This window comes from Nomascus leucogenys, chromosome 10 (assembly GCF_006542625.1).
Source record: "Nomascus leucogenys isolate Asia chromosome 10, Asia_NLE_v1, whole genome shotgun sequence".
Classification (NCBI taxonomy): domain Eukaryota; kingdom Metazoa; phylum Chordata; class Mammalia; order Primates; family Hylobatidae; genus Nomascus; species Nomascus leucogenys.
The window spans coordinates 1,190,096-1,201,333 of record NC_044390.1 but is presented as its reverse complement, the minus strand read 5'-3'; the positions used below and the strand labels follow the sequence as shown (position 1 = coordinate 1,201,333).

Sequence of the window (11,238 nt, the reverse complement as noted above, 5' to 3'; positions counted from 1 at the left end):
AGACCCTATCTCAAATATGTGTGTGTGTGTGTGTGTGTGTGTGTGTGTGTGTGTGTGTGTATAATTCTCCAATGTGGAATAATATATATATTATTCTCCAATGTGGAATAATAATTAATAATAATACTAATAATTCTTGGGCATTTACCCAATTGAAATAATAATTCTTGGGTATTTACCTGATTGAAATGAAAAACTGTCTTTAACAAAAATTCTTCCAGTGATCTGGTAGAATTGTAAGAAAAAAAATTCTTTAATCCTAAGGCAAATATACAGTGGTTTTATTATTAATGTACAGTTTCTGACAAACAAATTCTTAACAGATGAGGTGTACTAACTATGGTATATACAGACAATGGAATACTACTCAGCAGTATAAATAAAGCATTGCTACACAAAACAAGGGTGAATCACAAATGCATTACACTAAGTGAACGAGGCCAGACTGAAAAAGCTACATGCTGTTGGATTCCATGTACGTAACCCTGGAAATGTGTATGTTCCTAAAGCTCCAAGAAGACAGAAATCACATCCATGATCCTGGGGCCAGGAGTAGGAGAACGAATTAACCTCAAAGTGGCATGAGAGAGGAGGAGAGAGCTGCAAACTGACCACTGAGCACAATCATGTCCAGTTTCTCATATCACTGCTTTCTGCATGCCCTGGCCCAGCCACTGTGTCTTCCTTCCTGTTACTGCAACTCACCAAGTTTTCTCCCATCACATCTCTTTGGCACTTGCTCTACCTTTTACCTGAGTATTTTAAACTTGGTTCTTTCATAGCTGCCTCCTTCTCAGTTTTTTTTTGGTGTCAACTCAATTATCACCCTCAAGAAAGCCACCCACATCCAACTCATCTGAATGGGCACTGTCCTCAGCCTTCAGTTTAAACATTTCCAACTCTGTCCTCAATACAACTGCCATTCTCTCACATTCTCTCCTTCATATCCCCTATTATTTTCACCACTACTTAGAATAACTTCTGGCATTTGTTATTTATGTTTGCCTGTTTTTTTTTTTTTACCATTCTAGGTTCAGTTTCCAGGTAGAATGTGGGCTTGGCAAATTCTACAAAACAAGACCAATATTTTCAAGGCTTGACCTGGGAGGAGAGAGTGGTGTATTTGGGTGGTGTGCACAGAGGAAAAACTTTTTCTCAGTATTTTCAGTCATTTTTTGGTGAGTCAGTGTTCAGCAGAGCAAGGACATCCAGGTAAGTCTCAAAGATGTGGTATCTATGGAAGAGTAGATTATGGTAGTGGTTAGGAATAGCTGTACTCTTGAGTAGTTGGTGATCCTGGCTCCTTAGTTCCACTGGAGCTTCCAAAGAGTTTATAATCACCAAGCCAACATCTGCTGGGATGGTGTCTTTGAGCCTAAGACTATGTTTGGGCAATAACAGGACATAGGGCTGCTTACCTGTTGTGGAGCAGAACCGCTCTTCTGAAATATTAGTCTCCTTCCTCCTTGAGGAAATGGTTATATTTTCCCATCCTGTGGCGTCATCTCCCTGCCTACTTTTCCTTATAAGGATAGTTCAGATGGGTCTTGGCTCTCTAGCTGAGACTCCATCTCCATCATCATCTCCATCTCCATCATCTCCATCATTTCCATCATCTGCATCTGCATCTCCATCATCATCTACCATCTCCAATCTCCATCTCCGAAGTTATGCCCACTTCCTCGAAGTTTGGAGCCACGGGAACTACACTGCCCAGAAGGCGCCGCGCCGTGAGCCGCGATGCTTGGCCAATGAAAAGAGGTCTGCTCGAGCGGGCGACGCGCAATGGGCGGGACTTCCGGCGTCTCCCTTCGGCTGCCACTTTCACTGCCCTCAAGAGAACTCAGCCTGCCGGAAGCTGGTTGTTCGCTGAGGCGACCAGCGCCGGAAAGCGCGGTGGCGACGCGCTGTGTTCTCGCCGCTCAGAGGCAGGCCTGAGGCTCGGTGGCGGCGCCCAGGGTGACCCGGGCCCTCTCCTCGGTCGCTATCTCACCGCCAGCTCTACCCACAGGCTCCGATGGCAGCGGCCGCGCTGAGGGACCCAGCTCAGGTGAGCGCCGTGTCCTCCCGGCCTCCCCCGAATCCTAAAGCCCTGTGAGGGCCGCCTGCTCAGGTCCCCAGGTGCAGAACTGTGGGGCGTTCGTGGGCGGGGTCCCGTTTCTGACACGCAGTGTGATGGAGTGGGAATGGAGGGCAAGGGGCCCGGCTCGCAAAGATGTGAGGCGCACTCAGCGAGTCCCGAACCTGAGGCCTCCTGGTGTCTGTAGTGGGCAGCTTGGGAAGGGACGAGTTGCGTGTCGAGCGACAGCCCGAGCAGCTGCGCTTTCATCCTGAGGGGGCCACAGTGGCCGCGGAGGGCTGGAGACAGAAGAGTGACACGATCTGTGTCTCAAAGTTTGCCAAAGGCCCCTCAAGGCAAAACAGATTGGGGTGGGGGTGAGGCGGGTGAAGACAGACCTGTGAGTAGGTAAATTCAGTAGACTAGTGGAGAGTCTACTGGGACTGGGCCATAGAGGAGGAGAAGTGATCAGATCTTGGATGGATTTCAAAAACTGAACAGACGGGAATTCCTGTTGCATCAGATGTGACTGTGAAAGAAAGTAGGGAATGAAGAGCCATTCTGGATTTTTATTTGTATTTTTGTTTGTTTGTTCCTGAATATCAGGAAGGATGGAGATGGGGAAGGCTGTGCAGGGAGTAGGTTTGGGACATGGTAATCCTGAGATGACCCAGAGTGGAGGTGTTGTGTCCACATGGGCAGCTTGCTCACTCACATCTGGAAGTTTGGGGAGGGATCTGGGCTGGAGATATGGTAGATATGGACTGGGTGGGTAGAGGCCTGGACGAGGGTAAGGCCTGGGGCTCCTATTTAGGAGGGAGAATCTTAAGGTTTCCTTTCAGATGGGCCCTAAGGTGAGAGAAGGGAGAGATGGCCCTGTAGGACGGGGCTGCCTCTATAGCATGGAGTTTTGTGGTCAGAAGTGGTTCTGTCTGGTGTCTGCAGGAATGGAGGGTTATAGAGTATGAAGACCCAGGACTGGATGGAGACTGCAATGTTGGATAGTACATAGGTTTGCCACTCCAGGCTCAGCAGTTCCTCATGTCCAGTCCGTGTGGAGAAAAGGAAAGGTCAGCCAGGCTGGTGGAGCAGGCCCTTTGATGCCTAAGTTTCCCTAGCCATCAGCACAGGACGGATGATCAACTGCTCCGGTAGAAGGGCTCTCAGCAGGATGGTCTTCAGGGGAGTATATAGCAGGCAGCCAGGTTGCCAAAAGGAATGGTATCTGCTCAGGTTTCTCAGACCCAGGTCCCAGTTTATTACCTTGTGAATTTATGAGGTAAGTACTTATTTAAGCAGTAATTGATCATAGTTCATATATACACAGGGGCAAATAAAACAACACAGATTTATTAAACCGATGTAAGCACTTCATAATTGGTTGTAAAGTTAATATACTGGAAAGTATTTGGTTAAAATAAAACACCTTAAGTATCACAATCTTAATTTAAAAGTAAGTTTAAGAAACCCATATTTTCTTTCTTTTCTTTTCTTTTCTTTTTTTTTTTTTTTTTGAGACAGAGTTTCACTTTTGTTGCCCAGGCTAAACTGCAGTGGTGCAATCTCTGCTGACTGCAACCTCTGCCTCCCTGGTTCAAGCGATTCCCCTGCCTCAGCCTCCTGAGTAGTTGGGATTACAGGCATGCACCACCATGCCTGTGTAATTTTTATATTTTTAGTAGAGACGAGGTTTCACCATGTTAGCCAGGCTGGTCTCAAACTCCTGACCTTAGATGATCTGCCCACCTTGGCCTCCCAAAGTGTTGGGATTACAGGTGTGAGCCACTGCGCCTAGCCAGAAACCCACATTTTGAAAACCTACCAGTTTATTTGCACTGAAAATGTTGACAGAAGCATTAATTATGTGCACAGTAAGAGTTGATACTTAGTCCTAGACACATAAGAATGAGTTTGATACAAACGATAGTCCTATTGAGTGAATACCATTATTATTGCCATGTTGCAGATGGCAACACCAAGGCACAGGGAAGTTGAGCGTTTTTCCAAGGGCGCACAACAGGTAAGAGGCATCACTAAGAGCCAAAGCCCAGATTGCAGATAGTCAGGCACACCTGACTCCAGGCTAGACTAGGGGGCTTGGATGATCCTTTGGCAACATCACTGTCTGGTTCTCATGGCCTTGATTTTCCATAGGTTCCTGTGACTGCGGAGTTGCTTACAGACCATGAGGATGTCTCAGGTCCTCACCCTCAACTCCTACCTACATGGTCTTCAAATTATGGTGTCTTGAGGCTCCTTGCTGGCTATTCTCCCTGCCCTTCCATTTGAGTTCCCTGGAAGATGGTCACACAAAGTCAGGGCCCTGAGTCCAGACTATATATTATTATTCTTATTCTTATTATTATTATTTTCTTTTGAGACAGAGTTTTGCTCTTGTTGCCCAGGCTGGAGTGCAAAGGCACGATCTCGGCTCACTGCAACCTCTGGCTTCCGGGTTCAAGTGATTCTCCTGTCTGAGCCTCCCGAGTAGCTGGGATTACAGGCCTGTGCCACCACACCAGCTAATTTTGTATTTTTAGTAGAGACAGGTTTGTCCACGTTAGTTAGGCTGGTCTCAAACTCCCGACCTCAGGTGATCCACCTGCCTCGGCCTCCTAAAGTGCTGGGATTACAGGTGTGAGCCACCATGCCCAGCTCAGACTATATATTATATGGAGAGGTTCTCATTTCTGGCAACCAATGACAGGAAGTTTAGAAGGCATAGTGATCAACATTAGAAAATACATGGAGGTAAGGTTGAGCTGGGAATGCTTAGGCAACCTCAGATCTCCATTATGACTGGGGGAAGCGTCAGCAGGTATAAGGCAAACCTGAAGTGGTTGGCTGAGGGGCCGAGCTGAAGTGTCCAGATATGTGTGCAATTCCAAGTAGCTGAAGGTGAAGCAAGAAAAAGAGCCAAGGAGGGAGATCTTCAAAGTGGGGCTGAGGATTACCCCTGGCAGTCAGTGCCATTGGGGGTCTGGGATGGGATGGAGTTCTGATTGCATTTGGTGAGTGCTCTCTGGATGCCACGTGTAGGCTAGAATGTGGTGACACTAGGGGAGGCACATAAGGTGGTGTAGGGGGCAGTGGTTATGATACAAAGTATGTGTACATTCTAGTGAGTGTAAACAGGTGTCCACAGGACTTTGTACTGGGGGCTTCAGGGAGAACACTGACACAAATTTGATTGTATTTGGGAAACACAATCTGGGGGATCCAAGGTGAGTTGTCTGGCAAGAGAAGAGTAGGACTCTGCATACCATGCCCAGAGCTGAGATGGACTTTATCTGCCTACCTGCCTATTGTTGCTCAGTGGGAGCATGAGGAGAGAGTGGGCATCAGTGGCTCTGGGGCAGGGTCTCTCCTCTGAGGTGGGGATTAAGGAAGAGGGTGAGCAAAGGTGGATGTTTAGGGGGATGCCTAAATTCCCCAGTAAGGAGGCCGCAGATAAACTCAACTCTCTCCATCTTAGCAGGGCTATGTGACCTTTGAGGACGTGGCTGTCTACTTCTCCCAGGAGGAATGGAGATTGCTGGATGAGGCTCAGAAACTCCTCTATCGCAATGTGATGCTGGAGAACTTTTCGCTTCTGGCCTCTCTGGGTAAGGTTCTCACACCCCACCCCAGCATCCTGAGCTGGGCTCGGCTCTTCTTCCTTCTCCTAGGGAGATGTCTGTTCTTCCCGAAGCTGAATTGTGGGCACTCATTCCTTCTCCAGTATCCTGAAGTAGCTATTGTAATAGGCCCGGGCTGTGTATACTACCACCTTCTCTCCCCGAGCTGCCCCAGAGCTGTGCAGGAAAGGGTTTGGGGGTCAGGGGTCTTGCAGTCAGCTTGATGGATCTTACCCCTGGTGGCCTCTCTGTGGCCTGGTGACACTGTGCAGATCTGTGGTAGCTCTATTCCCCTACGTTCTGCCTGCCTCCTCTAGCCAACATACCTGGGTGTCTGTCTGTGCTAGCAATTGAGTCACCAATGTGATTGCTGTTTGACTGGGTTGTTCCTGTGAGACCCTCCTCCAAGGTTCTTTCTGTACTATTTTGTTTTCTTTCCTGTGGTCCATGATGGGATAAGTCATTCTGGCTCAGTGCTGCCACTCACCTGTTGTTTTCCTTAGGACTTGCATCTTCCAAGACCCATGAAATAACCCAGCTGGAGTCATGGGAGGAGCCCTTCATGCCTGCTTGGGAAGCTGTGACTTCAGCCACACCGAGAGGTACTTGGTGGGTGGAGCTCAGGGAGGTATGAACTCGGGGATGGGTTCATATCATACCAGTAGGCCCAGATATTTTGATACCAAGGCAAGAGGTCATCGCTGATTTCTATCTTTTCTTCCTTAGTCACCCATTTATATCTATTCTGATATTTGACCCAGGGCTATTCCGCACCTCTCTGTCCTCCATGTTTCACCCAATCCTCAGCAGCACCTTTCAGCAGTGGCTTTCACTGAATGTGTGGTGAGGTGGATGCTTATCCTTGCATAGTCCTTGAGCACCAGCTATTTGGTTGCCGTTGTTTTTTTCTGGACCTGGACATAACCTTCTGTGCCGTGTTCCTGTGTCTCCAGCAGCCAAAGTCCTGTGGAAAGCCATTTGCAGAGGATTGTGTTGGGGACTGTGCCTCTCCTCCCTGTGCTTTACCCCATCCTTGCATCCTTGGTGCTCATGAGGCCTCCCCAAATCCTTGAGCTGGCCAGGTTCGGCACTGCACAGCAGGCCCTTCCCTGCCAAGAGCTAGCCCTCCTTATTTCTGCCAGCAGCCCCAGGCACTAATTACTGGGTGTGTCAGACACATTTGTGAGAGTGCTGCCTCCTCACACCAAAGTCTATATTTACTTCTTCAACATTGCTCCTCTTTCAGGTTGTTGGCATGGAGCTGAGGCTGAGGAGGCTCCTGAGCAGAGTGCTTCTGTAGGACTGCTCAGTTCGAACATTCAGCAACACCAGAAGCAGCACTGTGGAGAGAAACCCTTAAAAAGACAAGAGGGCAGGGTCCCAGTTTTGAGGAGTTGCAAAGTTCACCTATCAGAGAAGTTCTTGCAAAGCAGGGAGGTTGGGAAGGATCTCCCGACCAGCTCAGGTGTTCTCAAGCACCAGGTGACTCACATGGGAGAGAAGTCACATAGGAGCTCCAAAAGTAGAGAGGCCTTTCATGCTGGAAAAAGGCGTTACAAATGCAGTGAATGTGGGAAAGCCTTTGGTCAGAAATATTTACTTGTTCAGCACCAGAGACTACACGCTGGGAAAAAGACGTATGAATGCAGTGAATGTGGGAAGTTATTTAGAGATATGTCCAACCTTTTTATACACCAAATAGGTCACACTGGAGAAAGGCCTTATGGGTGTGGTGACTGTGGAAAATCCTTTAGCCGTAATGCTCACCTCATTGAACACCAGAGAGTTCACACTGGAGAAAAGCCTTTTACATGCAGTGAATGTGGAAAAGCTTTCAGGCATAATTCCACACTTGTTCAGCATCACAAAATCCACACTGGAGTAAGACCTTATGAGTGCAGTGAATGTGGAAAATTGTTTAGTTTCAACTCCAGCCTCATGAAACATCAGAGAGTTCACACTGGAGAAAGACCTTATAAGTGCACTGAATGTGGAAAATTCTATAGCCACAAGTCCAACCTTATCAAACATTGGCGTGTTCATACTGGAGAAAGGCCTTACGAGTGCAGCGAATGTGGGAAATTTTTTACCCAATGCTCAAGCCTCATGCAACATCGAAAAGTTCACACTGGAGAAAAGCCTTTTAAGTGCAATGAATGTGGGAGATTCTTTAGAGAGAATTCCACCCTTGTTAGACATCAGAGGGTTCACACTGGAGCAAAGCCTTATGAGTGCAGGGAATGTGGGAAATTTTTTAGCCAAAGCTCAACCCTCATGCAACATCGAAAAGTTCACATTGGAGAAAAGCCTTTTAAGTGCAATGAATGTGGGAGATTGTTTAGAGAGAATTCCAGCCTTGTTAAACATCAGAGGGTTCACACTGGAGCAAAGCCTTATGAGTGCAGGGAATGTGGGAAGTTTTTTCGCCACAACTCCAGTCTTTTTAAACATCGAAGGATTCATACTGGAGAAATGCAGTGATTGTGTGAAATCCTTTAGCCAGTGTTTCAACCTCATTCAACACCAGAAAGTTCACAGTGGAAAAAAATCTTGAAGGTAACAGATGGAAATCCATTAGCCACACCTCCAGTTCTCATTCAACACTGGACAGTTCACAACATGGACAATGTAGTGAATATGGAAAAAGGTTTCAGCCAAAGGCCTAACCCTATTCAACACCAGAAAGTTTAGACTGGAGAAAGGCCTTAGGGTGGCAGGTTATGTACTGTCTCTGAATCAATATGACCTCACTTAAAACAGAAAGTCTGAGGATGGCCTTTATGAGGGAGCTGGCAATTGAACATCATTCATCTAAATATGCACACTGGAGGCAAGATGAGAATTCCTGACAGATTGTCCCTCCTGAGAAGATAGCCCTCTGCCTTGGAGCTCCAGAGAGAGGGAGCCCTGTGTTCTTGGCTGCACCAGTCGAATGGAGTTTTAATCTCGCTGAGTTTGGAGTTGGGGGAGGAAAGGAGTGGTCTTGTTTCAGATGTGACTCACTTTTGCTGTTCTTATGAATGTTAGATCTTTAATAAATATTTATTTGCTGTACACCCTTATGACCATTTCCAGAGACTGAATTGTGTTTTTATAATTTTCACCCTTTTGGCTGTGTAACAGGTCTGCAAGCTCCTCACTCAGTTATTCTGTAAGTTGATCCAAATGTTTGAAATTTTAAGAACTTGCCAAATTGTGTTCTAAATGGTTAGCATTTCATATTTCCTCCTGGAATATATTAGATTTTCCATTTCTTCACATTACTGACAGTTTATATGTATAGAAGTGATAGGCCATTCATTTTAGCCATTTTCCTAAGTGTGAAGTAGTATTTCATTGTAGTTCTTAATTTGTATTTTTCCGATGACTCAGTTTTGAGCATTTGTTAATGTGTTTACTTGTCACCCATATATCTTCTTTAGTGAAATGTCTGTTGGTATTTTTTGCCTGTTTTTTTAAAACATTTGGTTGGTTACAAGTTCTTAATATTTCTGGAGACAAATTCCTTATTTGATATAAGCATTGCCAATATTTTCTCATGGTCCGTGGCTTTTGTTTTCTTTTTTAAAATTTAGAGATGAGGTCGTGCTTTGTTGCACAGACTAGTCTAACTCCTGGCCTCAAGTGATCATCCTGCCTCAGCCTCCCAAAGTGCTGGGATTACAGGCATGAGCCACCATGCTTGGCCTTGTTTTCAGTTCTTAACAGTGTCTTTCCTAGAGCAGATTGTCTTAATTTTATGAAGCCCAGTTTATCCATTCGTTATTTTATTCATTGTGCATTTGGTGTTGCATCCTCTTACTATACCATATCTTTGCCGATAAATAAAAGCCTTATGTGAGTATGCTACTGTAATCTTATGAGTATTTTTAAATATCCAACTTCTGAAATATTTGTAGGTTTAACTACAGATAAATAATTCAATGTATAGATAAATGTGTACATATTCCCTGTCTTTACTGAGACAGCCTAGCAAGCCATGGCATTCCAGTAGTTTTGAGCATATTTAATACCCAGTTATTGGTTTATATAATTTTTTAATAAAAGGAACCAGAACTCCTTAGAGAAGAGGCTGTTTTCAAGTTGTGGCAGAAAAGGTACAACATGATTTGAGGAAATACTGCATTGGAAAATAAATAAATGTTCACAGAATAATGTTGATGTATTAGCTTTTTATTGCTATCCTGACAAATCACCACAAACTTATGGTTTAAACAACACGAATATATAAGTATAACAGAAGTCTCACTGGGTTAAAATCAAAGTGTTGGCATGATTATGTTCCTTTCTAGAGTCTCAGGGAGAACCTGTTTCTTGCTTATTTGAGTTGTTAGCATATTTAAGTTCTTTGTGGTTGTAGGACTGAGATTCCTTTTTCTTGATGGCATCAGCTGAGGGTCATCCCTAGAATATGTAAGAACTTTTATGAAATAATTAAAGGAAGAAGTAATACCAATTGTATACACACTCTTCCAAGAGGACAAAGGTTCAAACAATTCTGGACTATATGAAAGTTAGCATTAACAGGACACTAAAGCAGGCAATGACATTAAACAAAACTACAGACCAATAATCACATGAATATAGACACAGAGCCTTAAGAAAATTTTAGCAAATTGAGGCACTTGTCCTTCAAATCACCCCCTTGGGTCTCTTCCAAGCATACTTGCCTTTCTTTCTTGTTCTAAAGCCTTTTAAAATAAACTTGCACTCATGCTAAAACAAAACAAAAAGACATTTAGCAAATTGAATCCAGCCATATACAAACAATAATAAATCATAACCTAGTGAGGTTTATCAAGAATAGAAGTTTGATTCAACAATTCAAACTATTTATATTAGCAGACTAAAATAAAAATTTCAAAATGTGCCAGGCACGGTGGCTCACGCTTGTAATCCCAGCACTTTGGGAGGCCGAGGTGGACGGATCATGAGGTCAGGAGATCGAGACCACGGTGAAACCCCGTCTCTACTAAAAATACAAAAAAAATTAGCCGGGCGTGGTGGCGGGCGCCTATAGTCCCAGCTACTCGGGAGGCTGAGGCAGGAGAATGGCGTGAACCCCGGGGGGCGGAGCCTGCAGTGAGCCGAGATTGCGCCACTGCACTCCAGCCTGGGCGACAGAGCGAGACTCCGTCTCAAAAAAAAAAAAAAAAAAAAAAAAATCTCAAAATGTAACAAAAGCATTTTACAAAATTCAAAACTAGGTTGTGATACACGCAACAAACTAAACAAGATGGTGATTTCTTCCACCTGATACAGCACACCTATGAAAAACAGCTAACAGCACATTTGATATATATGTGATCAAATATTTGACAAGCTGATTTTCCCCAACATTAGGAATAATATAAATATGTCAGCATTCATCACTTCTCATTAAAAAAAGAATATAATGATTGTAAAGGCGGAACCCAAACTGTCTGTATTTACATATGACATGATAATGTTGAAAATTCTAAATTATCTACTAAAAAGCTACTAGATCTAATAATCGAGTTTAGCAAGGTCCTAAGATAAAAAGGCCAGTGTATAAAAAGTAGATGTCTATACCAGGTTGGT

General features: G+C 44.8%; 1 protein-coding gene across 2 annotated transcripts; it reads left to right on the top strand.

Moving 5' to 3' along the window:
* The first annotated feature begins 1,775 nt into the window (after positions 1–1,775).
* LOC100588908 (zinc finger protein 419) lies at positions 1,776–9,828 on the top strand. 2 transcript variants are annotated; one of them, XM_003277233.2, is made up of 5 exons: positions 1,782–2,050; positions 4,214–4,252; positions 5,535–5,664; positions 6,180–6,278; positions 6,923–9,828. In XM_003277233.2, exons 1-5 carry the CDS (start codon positions 2,018–2,020, stop codon positions 8,155–8,157), a joined length of 1,536 nt encoding a protein of 511 aa, XP_003277281.1. In that variant the 5' UTR covers positions 1,782–2,017; the 3' UTR covers positions 8,158–9,828. The 2 variants fall into 2 exon arrangements, with proteins under 2 accessions (XP_012355627.1, XP_003277281.1); XM_012500173.2 differs by lacking the exon at positions 4,214–4,252 and having other exon boundaries at positions 1,776–2,050; positions 5,538–5,664.
* Positions 9,829–11,238: the final 1,410 nt, after the last annotated feature.